The sequence below is a fragment of the Castor canadensis genome, chromosome 10 (genome assembly GCF_047511655.1).
Source record: "Castor canadensis chromosome 10, mCasCan1.hap1v2, whole genome shotgun sequence".
Classification (NCBI taxonomy): domain Eukaryota; kingdom Metazoa; phylum Chordata; class Mammalia; order Rodentia; family Castoridae; genus Castor; species Castor canadensis.
The window spans coordinates 107,627,528-107,649,060 of record NC_133395.1 but is presented as its reverse complement, the minus strand read 5'-3'; the positions used below and the strand labels follow the sequence as shown (position 1 = coordinate 107,649,060).

The 21,533-nt window shown below is 36.3% G+C and overlaps 1 protein-coding gene across 1 annotated transcript in view; it reads left to right on the top strand.

Annotated features, from left to right (window-relative positions):
* The window catches only part of Kcnh8 (potassium voltage-gated channel subfamily H member 8), a 362,401-nt gene that overhangs the window by 108,812 nt on the left and 232,056 nt on the right, over positions 1-21,533 (top strand). Inside the window, exon 2 of the mRNA XM_074043836.1 lies at positions 2,894-3,127. Within this exon, the coding sequence (XP_073899937.1) occupies positions 2,894-3,127 (234 nt within the window). The remainder of the gene's footprint in view (positions 1-2,893; positions 3,128-21,533) is intronic.

Below are 21,533 nucleotides of genomic sequence, written 5' to 3'. Positions count from 1 at the left end.
CTGTCTATGCCTTAAATATGAGAAAAAGTAGGTAACATGTTGTCTAAGGGGTAAATAAGAAAGGGGTTAAAAAATCTATGTAAATGGCAATAATTATTATAAACATTCAAGATATGAGTTTCTTATTTGGGGAAGAAAGGAAATATACACACAAGGATTTTCTTTGTAAGAATATTCCACAGGTCTTTATTAGTTTAAAATATTGTACAATATTTTAGACATACTACATTTCTTAATATGCTATATTTTCCAATTTAACAATGAGAAAGGCAAAATATCGAAACACAAAGAGAAAGCACAAATTTAAGATGATTAAAAAGCAATATAGTAATAAGAGTAAATATATTAATCTTAGATTTAAGGATATATATATTCATATATTATTTTTTAAATTTACATTATAGACCATGTGTAAGAAACAGCTAAAACATAAAGCTCTGGAAGATATGAAAGTAGAAAGATGGGAGAAAGGTATATCAGAAAATGCTAACAAAATAAAAAAACTAGCTATGGAGGTGATGGGAGAACTGGACTTTAGGACAAAGTGCAAAGTATATTCTGTCTCCAATTCTGTTTCCTCTTTCATCCTCTGACCATTCTATGCCCAGGAACCTGTTTCTAACATCCCAGGACTTTTGATAAGTCATCTCCATCTATTTTTGTCTTATTCTAGACTAACCATTTTCAAAACTTAGGATGTTTGATCTCTCAATTCTGGTAGTGATATTATCTATGCACCAATGATTTTATACTTCTCTGCTGGTTTTTGTGTTGTTTATATTCCTGCATTTCTTTAATTAAAGTATAGTGGCTTAAAGCTAGAGTCCATCCTTATTCTTTTTGAAATACCCCTGTTCCTCACACTAGGGACCTGACACATGGTAGACTCATGCGTCCTAGCATTATCTTACTGCAGAACATCAAGAAACATGTCAGTGATCTACTGGAAAATAACTTCTAAAATCATGTCAAAAGCTCTTACAGGATGTTTGAGGATTTTGTTAATGCAATGATTTTATATATTTAAGCAATCTCTCAGCCAAAATTTTTAAATGGATGGAGGGAGAGAGGCTCACACTATGGTTAGAGAGTGATTCAAAGCTGTGTATACTGGGTGAGACTGAGATCAGAGCCCTAATAGGAGGGTGCCTTCCTCTGGACAGAGCTGAAAATTCCCATAGGGTCATCATAATTTTCTTTAAGAACAGAGATCACATATAATTTTGCATGCACATCTGAAACAAAGTCCAGCATTTGATATATAATCAATCGATTATTCTTCAATGTGTGAGACAATTATGCAATTCACTCCCATTGGCTCAAAACAACAGGTTGTTCAAAGTTTCCAGATGTGGGTCCTTAACTCTGACTTTCAGAGGAAGAAAGTGACTGGAGGGTGGAAGAGTCTGACAAGACACTTATTAACACTTTGAGGATCAGGGTTGATTGGAACAAAGATGACTAGTGGACTACGCTTGGATACAAACAACAGATGCTTCTTTCATTTTACAACTTACCCCATAGTTCTTTCCATTTTTTATTTTATTACCTTTAAACTCTCAGTCTCTAATACTGACAGTTCCCAGCATTTGTTATGTGTGTGAATGACTGAATGATTTTATAGTAGTTTCTAATTCATTCTCAACTAAAATGTCACATACTAACAGGCTTTTAGAAGTACCTTATTTTGAAGCCTACCTCTCACATGCATTTTTTCCTATAAATATCTTATCCATCTTTCAAAGTTCATTCTCCAAAAATTCATCTTGCAAGGGCATTCTTTGAATATTGACTCTCAGTTTCTTCTCCAGTGTCATCTCTGAACTCTTGCTATTTTTTATTGGTGTCTAATTTTCATTTGTTAATATTATAACCATAAATATGCAATACTATTCATAATAATTTTATTGAGCATTTATTTGTGCAAGACAATTTATTTGTTAAGCAAATTGTATGCCTGACCTTATCAATTGCTACAACAGAGCACGGCAGGTGACTGAGTGAAAGAGCACACGCTTACCATTATGAGGCCCTGGGTTTCATTCTGAGTATCACACACACACACACACACACACACACACATCCCTACAAACATCTATAAAATAAGTAGCCTTATAATACTCGTAGAATACTTGTCAATGCCCACATCACCTTGAGATCATGTGTAGACCATTTCCTTATATGCCAATGGCTTTGGCATCTTGTTACCTGAGTGGTTTCTGGTCAATATGGTGGGTAGTAGATCAGGAATGCCCACACAGTGGTGCTCCAGGAGTGATCTTTAATGAATGAGATGTGGACATTGATGGATAAATATTCCCCTTAGTGAGAAAATCTTGAGTTGTGCTTTTCACTATTATTTCTAGAATTCCTATGTGGCTAAACCTCAGTTGCCCTTATCAGTAAACCCCCTTTAAACTCACCTTTTTTTACCCTTTTTCCCTTCATTATCTCAATTTCTCACTTCCTTACTTCCTGGAATCACCATCCAAATAAACTATTTACACTTAAGTCTCAGCCTTGCGATCTGTTTTTAGGAAAATCAAACCCAATGAAAGAGGCTTAAAGTCCTTGAGTAATTTGTTCGAGTATCTATTCACCTACACAGCAGAATCAGGATATGAATCAGAAGCCAACCTCAAAAGCATCCATCATCCCTTACTGCTAAGTAGATGGTAAGTGGCTCAAAGCAGGCCAATGAACACACAAGCAAATGTCAGAGCTTACTTCTGTTGTTCAATGCCATTCTATGTTTGAGGGCATCTCTGTTCACCACAGCACATCAGGACATACATTTTAGGTGCCATAAGTTAAACACAGATGCTTATAACTTGTTACTGAAAATATGAACTAAAGAAGAGTCACTAATTATCTTCTCCTTGTTTCTCTACAGATAGCAATTTTATCCTGGCCAATGCCCAAGTGGCAAAGGGTTTCCCCATAGTCTACTGTTCTGATGGCTTCTGTGAGCTTGCTGGATTTGCCAGAACTGAAGTCATGCAGAAGAGTTGCAGCTGCAAGTTTTTATTTGGGGTTGAAACCAATGAACAACTGATGCTTCAAATAGAAAAGTCACTGGAGGAAAAGACAGAATTCAAAGGAGAAATTATGTTTTACAAGAAGAATGGTGAGTTGGCTTTCTTTGGTACTTACTGGAGAGTATGAAAGATTGCCTTGCTTCAATTCAGTAATTTCTCCGTAAGTCCCATTAAGGCTTACTGGTATTTTGCATAAATATGGTCTTCTACAGAAGTTCCAGAAATGACTTAGATGGTGGCCTTCTTTGAGCCATTAGCAGCATAAACTACCTAGAAATTTAACATTAGAATTATAATATTCAATATCAATATATAAATTTAGTTGGTATTTGTTGTTAAAACAAGGTACATTACTATTACATTATGGTCATTCTTACAATATACATTATATATAATTAGTGTAAATATATTAATAGATGGGCTTTTTTCCCAAATTTTGTACTTTTTAAGTAACATTTCTCAAGTTCAGTCATTAAGGTTAGAGTTCCAAAGATTCACTAGGAAAAAAGGAAGTTAATTATAAGATATCAGACTGAGCCTTTTCTTTCACGGTTCTCTGGATACACAGACTTTTTCACTATTCTCTTAAATTCTAAAGACAAAAGGAGACACATGTGGGATCTCAGGATAAAGTGAATTTGTCTGGACCCCAGTGGAGAAATACCAAGTTTTTGTTTTGTTTTTTTTCTTTTTCTTTTTCTTTTTTTTTTTTTTGTGGCTTCAGTTTTGTGACTCTCTTCTAAATGAACAAGGACCTGGAGTATTCTATCTGCATATGCAGTCATAGATATCACAAGCACCTGGGCCCTGGTAGTTGGAGGAAATACAAGAGTCAGTATATGGGGAAAGTGCTAAATCAAAACTTAGAACAGACCATTATTTCCCAGTATCCAAAATTCTCATATAATAGTGTTCCCTTTTCATCATATTAATATAACTCCCTAATATTAGCTGAGTGCATGACTACCAAACCACAGAATAGATTTCCAGCCTTTGTAGTTAGGTTGACCATGTGATCAAATATATGAAAGGAATGATTTATACAACTTAATAAATTTCCTAAAAGTCAAATTGTGTTCCCTGAATTTTTTTCCTCCTGACCATCGTACTGTGGTCAGAATTGTGTTCTGACAAAAAACTGTATATTGAAGCTATAACTCTCAATGAGATTATATTTGGGAATTAGGCCTTTAAAGAGGTAATTAAGATTTAATGAAGCTGTAAGATTGAAACCTTAATCCAGTATGACTTCTATCTTGTAAGAAACAGAAGAGATATGAGTGGAAAACATGCCCACAAGGGGGAAAGGCCATGGCGATGCAATAAGAAGGCAGATCCCTGCAAGCTAAGGAGAGAGGCCTCATAGAAACCAAACCTTACCCTTGGACTTTCAGCCTTCAGAATTGTGAGAAAATAAATTTCTGTTGTTTAAGCCATGCAGAATGTGGTATTTTGCTGTGGCATCCCTAGAAAACTAATACACATGGATGAGAAAGTTAAGTCAAAGCTTGAAAACCAGCTTCAATCATTTGACAAAATCAACACCATATTGGAAGGCAGGGCCAACATGGTGGAAGGAAATTGGACATTATTACAAATCCACCTTTCTACCTCAGACAAAAAACAAAAATATTGCTATCTTGTTTGAGTCCCTACCTTTTTGGATCTTTATATAACAACATTTAAATTATACTCTATCTCAGAGTTCCTCACCCATGTCACCATGGATATTTGTTGTGGTAGGCTATCCTGTACATTGTAGAGGTTTAGCAGGGTCCTGGCCTTTTTATCTTAGTCTCAGTCCTTTAAGGATACTGATGTCTATAGTAAGAAAGCAAAAAAGGAGTCTGCACATGGAAACTTCATACCCTTTTATAATGTACTTGTCCTTAAAGGACATTCCCTGATCATATGGCTTTTAGATTCACAGTATTTATGACGTGTTGGAGAACACCCCTCTGGAACAAGGTGCCCTAATTCTTTGGCACTATTTCCTCTTAGTGTCAATAGATAAGGCCTAAATAGCAAATATGATAAAATAAAAGGATTCTAGTTCTATGTAATTATACCACAATCATTGAAAAGAGGGTCTGAGATAAAAGAGACTGGAAGATGTTGCTGAGAGTGCAGACTGGCAGGGAGTGATAAAAATGCCATCCGGCAGGACAAAGGGAAAGGCTGTCTTTTGTCTGAAATATCTGCTGACTTCAGACTCATCCTTAGGATAGAAGCCTTTCATAGGTCATTCTCAATACATTTGTGTGTCTTGCTTTTTATGCCTTTTCAAAATATCCAAATGTGCTACTACTGAGAAATGCTTAGACAGAAAGGTGGAGAGTCCAGGTGTGAAGAACAAAGGACAGAGATGTTGGAGGCTCAACAGGTGAAAGTATGAAGCCAAAATGCAAAAGAATTTCCTGACCTCAGTTTCTTCTAAGATGTCTGCAGCCCTGGATGCACATGGATGGAAATGATTAAAGACACCATCCCCTTTAAGCAGTCACCATGAAGAATTGTCTGACATTCTGAGTAAACTAATTGATCCAGTTACCAGTGATTGAAAATTGCTATTTACCCTATGCTAATCATGCTATATTATAGCTATTTATATAAATATATGTCTCTACATACAATTGTGAGTCTTTGAAAACAGACTATGCCTTAGTGACTTCCATATCCTCAGGGCCTGGAGACTTGAATCTTGAGTAGCATTTGTCAGATGGTAGCCTCTTACTAAATGTTGCTAAGGGAACTTAAAATTGACTATTAGAGGGGCTGAGGCATACTTGACAGGATGTCTGGATTTCTGATTTTTAAAAATATGTTTATGACCTCAGGAGTCTTTTTCCTCTCCTTCAAGGATCATTTAACCTAACATGCTTTAGATAGCCTCCCTCCCAACCCTATTGGTATAGTGAGTCCTGGCTGGCCCAACTGTCTGATACTCCCCTTAGGCATTTACAGCTGAGTTTTGTGGCTGGTGATGCTCTCCAAATGACTACTTCCCTTTAGATCTTGCAGTCTCCATAGATCTTCATGATGTCACTGATCAGGACATTCACTATTCTTTACCATCTTCATCCCTCCTCTTGGGAAAGTAATAGGCAAATAGACCCATCTCTCACTCATCAAAGCAAAGTGAGTCTTTGAGTCAAGAAACATGTACATCCCTTTATCCCATTAATTTCCTCAAAAGCAAGAAGTCACCTCCATATTGGCATAGAATTAGCCTGGCAAGCAGCTTCTGTCAACAGTTTCAAATGAGAAAAGAAAATGGTTCCTTCTTCCTGCAGTGTTTCCAAAAACTATCCAACATAGTTTCACCATGTTATAGGGGTACCATCTCTAGCATTTCCTGCTCTTTCTCAAAATCCCTCAGGCTGAGAATGAACAATTGGTGTTGTCTGTCATATTTGTTTTCTCCCTGACTGTAGCTTCTTGGCTGAACTTTAATGGTTATGACTTGTGACTTTTCTATATCATGAAAGACTATAATGATTGCATCAATCAGTTCCTGCCCTTATGTATTCATAATATATCTTCTGTATAGAAGCCTATTTTCTTATTAAATAGGTCCAATAATTTCACTTGCCTTCCCTGGGGATCCCTGCCTTCTTGGTGTCTGTGAACAGAAAAGCTGCTAGCGAACAATTTAAGGGGGAAATTAAAAGTGAAGATGTTTTCCTGGTGTATTAGATTGTTAGTGTTACTGTTACAATAAAGTACTACAAACTTAGTGGCTTAAACAACAGAAATACATTGTATCACAATTCTGGAGGCTAGAAATCCAAGATGCAGTGGTCTTCTGTGTTGGTTTCTCCTGAGGACTATGAGGAAAAATCTATTCTTTGTCTCTTATCTCATGTTTAATCATTTGGTGGCAATCTTTTTTATTCCTTAGCCTGTAGAATTATTGCCCTGATCTCTGCCTTCATCTTCACACAGTCATCTCCCCTTGTGAGTGTCTGTATCTAAATTTCAACTTTTTAAAAGGATACCAGTCATATTGGATTAGGTTTTACCCTAATGACTTCCTTTTAACTTGATTATCTTTAATAATCAAGTTAAAGACTCCATCTCCAAATATGCTCTTATTATGATGAACTTGGGATTAGACTCCATTATATATGGGGGAGGGGGCAATAGTCAATCTAAAACATCTAGCTCCATTTGCATTAAATAGATTAGGAGTTAAATTGCTTGACCAAGACTATCAACTAGTAAAGAAACCATTACACACAAATATTCTTGCTCACTCCATGGTCCTTGCTCTTAAAGCCCTCTGTTCTCTGTGGAAGTGGAGATGATAACACTTTCCAGGAGCACTTTGAAAATCTTGGGATATTTGCCTCAATAATTAGGGAGGTGCTTTTGACATTTAGTAGGTAAGAGTCATAAATGCTAAATATTCTGTAGTGTGTGGGATGGTCTTGCAATTGGAGATTGTTCAGTGTCTTGAATGATGTGCTAGTACCCCGTCAGACTTTCCAGGAAGTTAGCATTGGTTTCCAATTACTGAACTCAGAACTTAATGCACAAAGTGTTTTTGGAAAGCTTTGATTTCCCACCAAATTTCAGAGAATAAAACCACAGTGTTAAGTGAGGGAATATTGAATTTTATTTTGTTCAGAATTTCACCATTTCAGAAAATCTTGTCACTGACTCACAGTGCTTGTCACTGGTACAGTATTTCTACCTGCATAGACTCTGCACTTAAAGCTCATGCATTTGCAGTGATCTTACAACTTGATCCAATTAGTCAACAGCTTTATTTTATCTTCTGCTCTAATTGGTCATATTCTTGTTTGGATATATATTTTCACTTTGCTGTCATGTTACTGCTAAAATATGTATATAGATTTTCTGAAGTTTTATTATTATGATTTCATTTATAAGTAATAAAGAGAGAGATATGAGTATTTGCAATAAGAGGGGATTTGGTAGTTTGATAGAATTATGGATAACACAAATTCACTCATTCCCATGTCATTCTTGAGGTTTGCCACTTCCACGCACTTCCTGAATTATTCTACTTAATGTTTTTCTCTATATAGATTCACTTTGTTTTTCTTAAATAAATTGAAAGCAAAAAGAAAAACACTTAAATCATTAGTCTGTATGGAAAATCAGGATAACTAGCTTCAAATAGAAGGCAACCATTAATATACAATTGTTTTAAAACGTTAAGGTTTAAAAATAGAAAGCGTACCATGAAATTTAAATTATAATAAACCTAAATGATTATATTATGCCAAGTAATGTGTTATTTTATTTAATTTTCTAAATAACCCTTTAAATAAAGATGAATTATAACTCATTTACAGGTGTGGAAAGTGTTAGGCAGAAAAATTATTTAAGCACACGTCTATGTTATGTCATAGAGAGTCTCCAATGTATTTCCCCAGCCTTTCTCCCTTAGTTGTATTCTTTACCCACTAGTGTACTTAACACTTGTTTATTTGCATGTGTTTATTTAGTTATCTGATAACTGGTAAAATATCCAGAAAAAAAAGCAATTCTGTTTCTGTTAATTTTCTTCCTTCTTTTCCTTCTCTCCCCTTCCCTTCCCTTCCTCCCCATTTCTTTCCCTCCCTCCCTTCCCCTTCCTCTCCTTCCATCTCCTCCTCCTCCTCCTCCTTTTCCTCCTCCTCCTTCTTCTTCTTCTCTCTTTTTCTGTTTTTAAAGGGAAGACGCCTCCAAAGGTAGGAAACTTTGATTACTTCCAAGCCACATGTGTATTCAGACACAAGTTCAAAGTGGAAGAGAATAAGCCTTGTGGGAGGAGAAAGAAAGACAGCTAGTACCAGGAAGGTGAAGAGGCTTCTTTGGGGAGACAGAGAGAGATAAAAGGGGAGAGAAAGTAAGAGAAAAAATGTGGGAAACATCTGGTGGGTTCTTATCCATTTCCATCAAAATGTGTTAAGGTAGATTTGATGTGCTAACTCAATACTTTTTTTTTCAAATACATATTTGTAAACCTAATATGTACATATTAAAATGTAAGATATTTGAGCTGAATACCAGTGGCTCAATGCCTGTGATCCTAGCTACTTGGGAGGGTGAGATTGGGAGGAGTATGGTTCAAGGCTAGTCTGGACTTCCAAAAATAACCCCTTCAAAAATAACCAGAGCAAAATGGGCTGGAGGTATGAGTCAAGCAATGAAATACTTGCTTTGCAAGCATTAAGTTCTGAATTCAAACCCCAGTAACAGCAAAAAAATGTAAACTATTTGTCTATACTGCCTATAATAATCTCATATACTTCCAGGACTATTCATATTAGTAACTGTATAAATCAAGTGTATTCACATTCAGTCTTACAAGGTTAACTAATGATAAAAGACACAGAAAAGCAAATTTTCTCATGAATTTCTCCTTTTATAATGAGCTTTTCATAGCAGATATTGTAGTAAAAACATTACTTTCTTTTTAAATTTAAACTTTATATTGAAGATATACATGATTTATAAGACACATATATATAGTAAAATGACAATTACAGTGAAATTTGACATATCCATCATCCCTTCCACCAATAAGAATACCTAGTTTAGCAAAAATCCTGAATAAAATACACTACTATTAATTATAGTCCTTGTATTTTACATTACCCTTCCCTCCCTCCCTACCTTTCTCTCTCTCTCTCTCTCTCTCTCTCTCTCTCTCTCTCTCTTTCCGTCTTTCTTGACAAACTTTTGCTGTATAGCCCAGTCTGGCCTTGAACTCACTATACTCTGGTCTTTCAACTGCAATGTTTATAGATGTGTGCCACCGAACTCTGATCTGTAATATAACTTTAAGTCAGGAGGTGTGATGATCTGGACATTTTTGCTTTTTACCTCAGAATTAGACTATTTGGACTCTTATGATTCCATGTGATTTTAAGGATTGTCTTTTTCTATCTCTATTGGGATGTTGATAGGGATTGAATTGAATCTATATATATTGCATTTGGTAGTATAGACACTTCAAAAATATTAATTTGCCTGAACCATGAGCATGGAATAGCTTTTCATTTATTTGTTTTCTTCAATTACTTTTATTAGTATCTTATAGTTTTCAGTGTACATGTCTTTCAGGTCCATTATTTTCCTTCTAACACTAAGTTCATGTATAAGATGGTCTTAGTGAGTTCTTTTATAACTCAGTTATTCAATATGACTCTGCAGTAGGTTTTTACTTGATTATACCTTCCTGATATTTTAGAATTAGAGCTCAATAAAGAAAAAGAGACAAAGCCTTGGAGTTTCAGAATATCAGATTATTCTCAAAATTAACATTTTAAATTGGTAGCATATGTGACTTCCCCAATTTGACTCTTAAGAGACAGACTTGTAGCATTGCATCCAGAGGGTTTCATGTAAGATCCAAATTTCAGAGCAAAGGGTGTCATATCCCCATCTCTGTAATAAGTGAACAACAAGAATGTGGAAAGTGCTTTTTCCAGTCTGATTTTCCCAAGGCCTTACCTTAATCAAAAGCATGCATTCCTCTGTGTGCTTTGGTTGAAGACTTTTTGATGATTTTCCAGTATATCTTTTCAGTATTGATAGGAAGTTAATATTTTTGTATTTTCCCTTTTCTGTCTTTTAGATTCCTGAGGTTAATCTCAGAAATACAAATACAGTAAACAGCTTCAAATTGATTGTAGTAAGGAGACAAAGGGCTCAGAAGGAGCATGTACTGAAGGTAGTCTATGCAGGCTCATTCTGCTTATATATATTCAAATTTTGTACTTGTTAACCTAGGCAGCTTTCCTGGTCTAACTCTCACACATCTGAACAAGCCACTCAAAGAGAGAGCGTATTCTCTTTCTGTGGCCATGGTGAAGGTTGCATTGTTTAATCAGTGAGTAGGAGGTTTACGTCAGTCCATCTATTGAAGTAATCTGTGCCAACCCATGCTCTCCAGCCCGGATGATCAGAACAAAGAGAGACATTCACGTAGACCAGGCTGCATAGCACTCATCAGGAACTGCATAACTTGGCCTTTCCTGCCAAGATTTTTTGTCCACTATGAACTGCCTAACTAGATTCCTCCATATTTTTATTTCTTCAAAGTCAACCTCAGCTCCTCTCTGACTCAGGAGAGACAATTTCATAATATAGGAGGAGCTAGCACTTACTAAGCATTCATTATGGTCCATGTAGATGTTACTTCAGCAAATCCTTTCATCAATCTGCTGTGGCAGGTCCTACTAATATTCTGTTTTATAGTAAAAGATACTTCTCACAGAAGTTAAGTGAAAGGCTGGGATACAAATCCTCTCAGTTTGATGTGAGTTTGCCTCACATTTTGGCAAACTCAAGTTCCTACTCAAGAAGCCTGTAGCTCCCTCACCTGACCCTACCCATGAGAGTGAATGGATAGGCTTGCCAGATACTATGCATATCTTTAGGGGATAGAGAGTGAATGGCAAACTATCAAGGAAAAAACTCACGATACTACTCATTCTTCTACCTGTATCTATTATTATGACTCAGAAAGAAAATACAATGACAAACAATGTTGAGAATCTTTGAAGTTAAAGATGTTCCCTTTGAAATAAGAGATTCTCACTATTCTTAAGGTTTTCGAGAGAGAGAGAGAAGAAATGATATTGATCTTGGAGGACCAAGCTCTGTTACATTCACTGTGTCCAGGCTAAAGTCTAGCTCTGAAAGGCTATATACAGAGTGATAGCTAGAACCCGAAAGGTTTGGAGTAGAATCTCAGCTCAGTAAGTACATTCCCTAGTTAAGTGACTGCTTACTTTTACCTCTGCTTATCTTCTACAGTATACAAATTCAATATCATCCTCATAGATGTCCGATGAGAAACCAAATGAAAGACTCTTGGTCAACTCTCATTATCAGAACCAACCCCATGATTTGCAGAGCACATTACAAAGTTCATATGAAGATACTTTTGTTGAAAGATTGCTAAGAATTTTAAGCAAGCAACAGCAAAACATTAAATGAAAACATGGGGCTCTTCTGGCCATGGTCAGTGCACAGATCATATGCCCATGATGACGGCTTAGGACATAATATTCGTTTAATGAATATTCTTTCCTCCCTTGACATGTCTCCCCCACACCAGAAAACTTATCTACTTCCAAAGTGCCAGGCTCTCAGAAATTCACCTTTAGATGCTGGGAATCCAGAGTCTGGGCTTTGGATAACTCTGACCCCTGGTCTATATGTTGGTTCCAGTTTGTCTTACCTCACTAGAATGCTATGAATATCTGTCCTCTTCAAAGAAATCCTATCAGAATTCTGTGAATTCTGTGATGTATTAGTCAAGTGACTTTGCATATGCTGCGAGGAAAAGAAAAACAAAATTTAACACACCAAAAAATTACATCACTTTAGGCATGCTTAAAGAATACTTACAAAACTACAAATTCTATAATAGCAGTGCCTTTGTCTCAGTTCTGAGCTCTGTGACGTCTGTCAAATTTATACAATCACTGGCAATAGAACTCACCATTTCTGCCTCTATGTTAGTTCAGAAGCTCATAATCTGGGGCCTGAGTTGCAGCAATTTATCTTAACTTGTCAACCAATTTCCATTTCTGCCTCCCTCAAATCCTTTTTTCTTGCTGCCTCCAAAGCTGTCTTCCACTAGCGTCAATCTGATTGTGCCAGTCTGCTCCTGTGGCAATCATCAGTGGGTCCTTCTGCCTTTCAGGATAAAAGAACACTCTTAAGTATGGAAATGAGCTGCCTATGAGCCTTCCAAGTCTGTGCTTAATCTCTTTAACTCACCTTTCCTTTCTTTACCTTTCCTCCTCCCTTCATTCATTGTCATTCCCACTTCAACACGCCCCCTACTTCAGCCTGACCAATGATTTTATAGTTTTCTTTTAGTGTTCCATGTTTTAACTTGCCTTACACCTTTGTACTTAATGCCCACACCCAGACAGGATTACCACTTCCCACCTTGTAACCTTACTCTGACACTAGCCAATAAAACCATCAAGATTAGATTCAATCCTCTCCCAACTTTGTGGTTGCCTTCCCTTTCAACTTTTCTTAGACTTCTTTTATGCCCCTTTTATTTGAGGACATGGGTTCCATTGCTAGGATATTTTCTTCTTTTCTACTTCGGACCACTTTTCAATTCTCAACACAGAGGGAGTAGCATTCTGGAGTTCTTTCATGGGTTGACCAGCATTTGCTTGGCTAGGTTTGCCTAAGGCATCTTAATTCAGGAATATGGAATTGAGATCTGGGGATTATTCATTGGCATTCTTTTGCTGTGCCCTAGTCCTGTCTGTCACAGCTGTCTCTAGGAGGCTGGGCCAATACTGGCATAAAGGAGGCAAATAGGTAATGCAGCCAAGAGAGATGAGCTTCTCCCTAGGGCACAGTGGCATGTAAAAGAAAGGTGAATATAGCTAGAGAGCAACCACCAGAGAGTGTAGACAGTGCCATCTATTTGCACACAGCTCAGAAATACCTGTGCTTTTTGTTGGAGACAATGGACAAGGGGCCACTCTGAATGTGAAAGACGTATTTTTGCTCTACCTAGAAGCTTTGACATATGACTATCTTTCAAGGCTGAAAGAGCTCTCTAAGAATTAGTTCAGTTGTTGGCCTTTAGCAAGTTGGCAGGATGTTCAGATGAATTCACATTTTGGATGCATATTTGAGAACAAAAAATGTAGTAAAAATCCTCTTATTATAAAAAAAACCAAATGCTTTTTTGCTGATTCCAGTGTGCTAGAGTGGAATCATATAAATGTTTATTATAGTGATTTGCAGTCTAGATTTCTATCTACCAGAAAAAAAAAGAGAAAAAATGCATTCATTACTTAATAAACTATGTTCTTTGGGGCAGTCTAACTTCCTGAGCCTTCTTTTCTCTTCCATAAGGAGGACAATAACAGTAGTAGCATCTGATGCAAATACTTAAATGAAATATCGTTTGTAAAGTGCTTTGTATAAGATCTGACACACAATACATCCTGGTAAACATTAGCTATCACGCTAGCAACCAATAGCATTATTATTTCAAAGAATTTATCTTACAATAATTAATTTCATTCTTTGAACACAAATTCAGAGTACCTGTTATGTCTTGCCCAGGCAGTCTTCTTTGCAGAGAAGAGAGCTCAAGAAAAAGGAAGACAGTCCTTGCTCCTTCCAGTTCACTGACAGAGAAGGACTGCTCATATAATCATTCAAACCTGCTGGGTAATTTGAAGGCAAGTTGCAAGATGCTATGGGAAGGATTATCAGAAGGATCTGATCAGATATGGGGTGTAAGGAAAGTTTCATTATGAAAATGATATTTGAGTTGAATTTAAGAAGGATAGGCAGAAATTGACTAAGTAAAAATAATGAGAGGCTTCTAGGCCAAGAAAATCATATGCAAATGTCCTGGGGGAGATTGTCTTATTTGAGTAAGGGAGAGAAGGCTAAGGTAGTCCAGGCAGATAGAGCCGACTGCAAGAGGTTTGATATCATTGTATGCTCAGGTAATCAAGAGTTAACTAAATGATTGAAATTGTTTTAAGCAGGGAATTCCTAGGCCGAATACTTCATTTTACAAAGACAATTTTTGCTATCATATGAAGCAGGTGATCTACATTCTTGATGATAGTCACTCAGAGCAGTGCTAGTTGGAATGTGAGCTCCAAAGAGCACTGTCTGCATGATCTGGGCCAATGAGAAATGAAATTTGTCTGTTGCTACCAGATTTTAGAAACCAAATCTAGGGTTGGGGCCCAGCAATCTGTTTTCATAAGCCCTGTAGGTGATTGATTCAATGCACACTAAGGCTTGAGACACCCTGGCTCAGTCTAAGACTCAGCCAGTAAAAAGTGAAGACTGAATGGATTTTAAACAGGTGTGAGGTTGAGTGCCTAGAATGGACAGGTCTTGATCCTTTTTGATTTGAAAGTTGAAGAAAGAAGCATCAAAAATGACATTAAAATATGCCTGTGTGGCAGAAACCACTTAACCCGACTTTGTGTGAGTTTGAATGTTTGGGCTTTTGGTTTTCGTATGTGTTTGTTTTTGTTTGTTTAACATGTTCACAGACACTGTTGATAGATCCTAAGAACCACCATTGTTAAAAATGACTTCAGGTGAGAAAAATGTCTTATGACTTGGAATATCTTTACCAATTCGCAATATAACCAAGTTATCTCTGGAGAGCTGATTTCTCTATGATAAGGAAAGTCTTTCTCTTGAAATATTTACTTTCCCAGAATTCCCCATTTTGGTGTTCACTAAATTATCTTCTGAAACATCATGTTCCACTCCTTTAAAAAAGCAGTTTCAAAAATGCACTACAACTGAAACAGCAAAAAAAAAAAATCTTGTTAACAATGCTACTAAGAAAAGCTAGCATTAAAAGGGAAAATGTTAGACTTAGAATGTGTTTCAAAGTTAAAAACAATCTCTGAGTACTTAAGGTTGTTTCATTGAGTGTATAATGTCTATAATGACTTAGATATTACCTGCTCTTATCCATGTGTGTAAAAGATTACCACAGTGGAAGTTTCTCACATATTTGAATGTCTAGTTGATTTGACCTCTGTATATATTCTTTGACTACTATCTCTACTTCTCTCCTTTAGCCTCCTGATTTACATGCATCTTGCTCTGTGGTGCAGCTTTCAGAGCCTCTGCTCACTTCCATTGCTCCCATCTATTCATGGGTTTGGAAGTAAAAGCATTCACTGCTGGCTAAGCCTATTTTTCAGGTGAAAGACAGTAAAGTACATTCTCATAATCAAAACTAGCCTTTATTTAAGAAAATAGAGCTGTCTTATTGGATAATATTCTTTTACAAGGCATTATTCTATGTAAAGAAATGCTATCTGGTTCTTGTGGTTCTTAAATACTTTGGTAGTAGTAGAGAGTCTGGTCAAAACTCCCAAGAATCAAGAATTAACTCTGTATGGGGCTGGGATGTAGCTCAGTGGTAGAGTGCTTCCTAGCATGCACAAGGCTCTGGATTTGAGTCCCAGCACCAAAAAAAAGAAATAAGTAAAATTAATCCCTTGTGTACAGTAACTGATAGGCTTCTCCATCAGGAGTTGGCAACCTGAGACAGGGTGCCAAGTTTTGTAAATGATATTTGCTGGAAAACAGATATGGAAGCTCAGTTGCTTCCATATTATCTGTCACTGTTTTAGCAGTACAATGGCAGAGTTGAATATTTGAGACAGAGATCAGATGAACTTTATCGCCTGGCTCTTTATAGAATATGTTTACCAACCTCTGAAGATGAATAACCAAATCTGTTAGGTGGAATATACAAATAGCGTCCTCACAGTTTAAGAGGATTCCTAGTTTTCATTTGTTAAGTATACATTTAGGCTGACAATGTACTTTTATTTCTGTTAGAGGAAAGTGCCTATAATTATATAAGAGATAGTGAGAAATGGTTATGCATAAATTTATTGTTCACAAAATGATGTCTATCTTGGGGCAGGTGTCTGATAAGTAATGCAAAGATAAGCTATCAGAGCTGAAACTTCACCTCAATGATTGGTACAAGCATGCTTTCCTGGATAGTAAGGTTTGGCCTCCAGTTCTGGTAAGGTGTCTACTATATTTTAGGAGAGGAGCAGTAAGTTGTGGAAGATGTCTTGCTGTTTTTCTTCCCATGCCTGCCAAGTTGTGACTCAGGGCAATCTGGCACAGCCTTCACGAGTCTTCATTGAGAGTTGAGTTTGCACAATGGAAGAAATATTCAGTATGTTTGTTGTCTGTATATTCTTGGAAAGTGCTAAATTGCCATCTAAAACTGTCATCACATATTTATACACTGGAGATTTGTATGAGGTTCTTAACTATTCCTTTTCAATTCTTATTTCCTTATTTCCATTTCTCATCTAAACATTTCTGCTTTCTTATATAATATATATTTTCCATCTCTTTTAAATGGTATTTGCCCAATCTCTTAAGCATAGATTTTAATTCTGAATCTAATTGCTGAAAAAAAAGGTCTTGATCAATGCAGGGTTTGTTATATATCATAGCTTACTTATCAGTATTATCAATATTATATGAAGTATAATTTTTCCCTTTAAGATATCAAAACTAGATTGAATATTCCTGTTTTTCTTTGTTTAGTTTTTTTAATGCTTGGAGAAATGCTGAGTCATATGATTTTCTACCTTGTTTCAACTCTTCCAGTAGTTAACATTTTGACAGTTTTTTAATGACTATAATTCAGGATTTCCACTGTGTTCTAAAGAGTTCCATCTCTTTATCTCTCAGATCTGTTCTAACTCTAGGAATCTGAAGTTAATTTTCATTTTTCAACTTAATATTAGATTAAACATTCAAGGAAATATTAGATTCTCCATTTTCCAAATGTATGTGTGGTATATTTACTTAAAAAAATCATGAAATATTTCACACAAAGGACAGTCTATTATAATACCACCACTGACTCTTGCCAATATTAATACTAAATTATAGTTGTGCCTTATTATTGTCATGCCTAAAGAATCAAAGAATTGCATATACAGCTGAAGTCTTAACTTTATATACTTCAAAGCTCTTAAGCCTAATTTTTCAAAGCTCTTAACCATCAGAAGTAGCTTTATATTCAGTATGCAGGTGTATTGTAAGTATACAAATTTTACCTGAGGATACTCTGCAAGGACATAGAGAGTCTACGACATACAATGTCATCTTGGCTTAGTTTTCCTCTTAGTACATCCTGAGACTCCTTTTCTAAATATATCACTTTTAGTTAAGGTTATTTGTAAGCAACATAAATTATTCTTTTTATGGTAGGCAAAATAGTAATTTATTGAGAATATCTGATATAACTTATAAAACCAAAGAAAGTAATGAAAAAGGCAAGAAACAGTAGTGTTATTTGAGGTTGCAGGCTTTTTCCTTCGTTGTTGAATAAAACTAATACCTTCACTGTTGATCTTGGGAAGAGGAAAGTCTGATTGGTCCAGCATGGGTGATTTGCCCATTCCTCTACTGAAGGTTAGTCAGAATGCCAGGTTGAATGACTCTACAAAAGCTACATGCAGAGAGGAGGTTTGATTCCTAATGGAATTTGGAGGTGTGTTACAATAGCAAGGGGTCATGGATGCTACTCTGGCAAAAATACAAGATATTGACTATACTAACATGGAAATCATGAAAATGTGCTTTTCATATCACTCTATCTGCTCAGAGGACAAATTTTCTATGGCTTGCTTCCAGCCAATGAATGAGTGACACAGAGATGCTCAGACAGGTCTTGTCAAATAACTCCCCAGTGCCTTGCCAAACTTCTCGGAACTGCTCTAGAACATCTTCATCCAGTATTTCTTCCTTCTCTCCCTTAACTTGATGTCAAATCTATATCATAATCTTCTTGTGGTTTGTGTCCAAAAGGACCTGGATTAATACACCAATAGTTCATTAATATTCAAATCAGTATTAAGCAACATTTTTGTGAATTTTTACTCAGTCTTAGACCCTCTTCTCACAGTCTCCAACACTTCTCCTACAGTGCTCTACCACCTTATCTTTTTGCGATACCATAAGACTGTCTAACAAGCTATATAATTTACTTATATCAATTTATTGTTTCTCTCCACAAAAGAGAATGTAAGTTCTTTTGAATCATAAGACATGGATCTATTTTTCAGTTTACCGCTGTAGCAAAACACCTGGAGCAGTGCCTTACCTATTAAATGAATGAATAACTTTATGTCCAATTTTTTGCAATGTCATCTCCAAATGTTTTCTTTTGGGTCCTAACCTAGAGTAACCTGAAATTTCAGCCTCTCTTTACCATGCTGAATTCATGTAGGCAGTGCATTTGTTTAATGGTATCAACAATCATTTACCATTGCCCTGGAAAGACTGTAGATTCCTCAACACTATACCCTTGTGCAATCAAAAAGGGTTAACTTAATCCCCCAATTCTTATTTAAATAAAGTCCTTTCTCATAGAACAACTGCTAGTTTGATGAAATCTTAAATGGTTTTCTTAAAGTCAAGTATCAAGGGAATAAGATTATTTCAGTGCCTTCTCTTGGAGAGAAGTAGCTCATAAGTAGCAATTGAGCAACAAAACCTGCCAAATTGGAATTTTTTTTGTTCACTAGCAATTATCAATCACATCTCACCTTCTTTTCCCCAAAGGATCATTAAAAAGGCAGAACCTTGGTCCAGACCTTGATTGGGACTCAGTTCTCTTTGTTATTTCCAGTCTTAGAAAAGATGAGTTCAGGGAATACTGCAGTGTCTTATGTAGAGCAACCATGGTATACAGAGCACCATTTTTGAAGTTTCCTAGAAGAGTAAGAAGCAGAAACACAGTGGGAAATGGAATCAGGCTACGGCTACATGAATGAGATCAGACTATAGCACTATATGCATGACTAACTTAGGGAACTGCAGTTAGAATTTTAATCTTGATGCTTATGTAAGTACATTCCCTAAGCTACCTGGAGACCGAAACCATCAATGGTGGTTTTCTGATTCTGTGGTCTCATTGGGTATGCAAACAAATCTAAGAATTTAAACCATGAATATTTTAATGAAAGATGGCTTCCAAACCTAAACAACAGTAGCTAAATTTATTTCAAAAAGAGGTTCAACTCTTATTCTTGGGTTGAGTGTGGGATTTGTTGATTATTAAAAGGCTTTACTTCACATTTTCTCTTACAGTAGGACATTTAGAAAAGCATGTTTCCTTATGTCCTGTATCAGGAAGGAGAATTAAATGGAAATGAAACTCAATTCTTAAAATATTGTTCATAGAGAATAGAATCATTCCTAGAATGTTATAATAAGCAAAATTAGAAAATCAAACTTGGACTTGCGTGTAAATTCTGGTCTTTGATACTTCCTGACTGTGTAAACCTGAAGAAAATAATATACATATGAATTTCCACAACTGTAAAGTATGGTTTAGTGTGGTAAAAATGTTTGTCAGAACTGACCAGTTAGAACTTTATATACAATACATGTAAGATAGGTGGTACAGTGTTTAGCACATGGTAGATGTTTAATAAATGACTGCTGTGTTTGTGCTGTGTCATGACCTCTACGTTTGTATCGATCAATGAACTATATACTCAATTGTTCTGGTTCCTTCTCTAAACCTATTCCAGCTGAATTTATGTTTTTAACCACAGATAGAAAATCCTTTTAATTGTAGTCAAAAGTTATCTATGTTTATTATCTAAACTAACTTGATTTTTTTAAATGAAAGTTATAGCTCTACTGATACATAATTTGAAAAATGACTTGTTGAGCAAAGAAGTTCAAATGATTGAATAAAGCATATCTTGGAATATTTTTGGATCCTATATCCCAAGTTTCTCTTGTTCCTAATTATTAGTGATTTCTGATGAGGCCATATATACTCCTAGAAGAGGAATAAAGTATTTATTTATCCATTCCTCCCTCCTTCCTTTCCCTCCTTCCCTCCCTCCCTCCTTGTGAGGAGAAAATATAAAAATTAACTATAATTCTACAATCAATATTTTATGGCCATACTGCCAGTTTTTTTTTTTTTGTACTTTTTTTGGTGCTGAAGATCAAATATACAGCCTCATGCATGCCAACAAGTGCTCTACCATTGAGCTCCACCCCAGCACCCTTTTTTGAACACAGAAAGAATTTTAAAACATGCTGCTTCATAAGCCTCCTCATTTTACATAAAACATTGAAAGGAATGCTGTCCTTAGTCACTGCCCACTTCTGGGAGGTCTCTATCTGGCTTAGTTCCAGTTCAGTCAGCTCCTGTCTAGGCCACTCTGTCCTCAGTTGCTACACAAGTGCCAGGGATCCCATTTGCTTTGGTTTGCTCATATCCTAGAGCATTTGAAAGGTGAGTGTCCACTCACAGAAAACTCAATGGGAACTGAGAAAAGACTTACAACCTATAGAGACTGCACTAGAGATAGTTCCTCTAGAGGTGTTCACTGTAGAAGATGAAGCCTTACCTGATTTTTCACCAAAGAACCATTACTTTCATTCCATAGTACAGTCAATAACAAAGAAAAGCAAGAGAGGCTGTCTTCCATGGAGCTCTGTATAGTTCAAGAAACCCTCCGCACATTTTACATATGATACTTACTTTAGTTCATCTCTTCACACTGTCTATCCTACTCTTGTTTGCTTATTGCATTCCCTTGAAAACAGACCTTCCATAATGGAGAGAATTTGGAATGCTATGCTAATGATTTGCACAAGCAGTGAAAGCCATTGGGTGTTTTAAATCAGGACCTTATGTTTTCAAAGCTTATTGCAAAAAACATGAGAGGGAAACCAGAATCAGGGAAAAAAACTTTTAATGAATGAGTGAGTGGTGCTAATGAACAGAACAAGGTGGTAGGAAATGTGATCAAGATCTGTGCTGCCCTTGGTTGGGACCCCTATCACTGCCCTGCTGTGTTAATAGATACCAGTGTCCTCAGTGTCCTGTCACCACTATTGGCAGAAGCTTTGTTTACATACCTGAAGCTTTTTTCCCACTTCTACTCCAACATATATGCCCTGCACTAATTTCTAAAATTGGCCAAC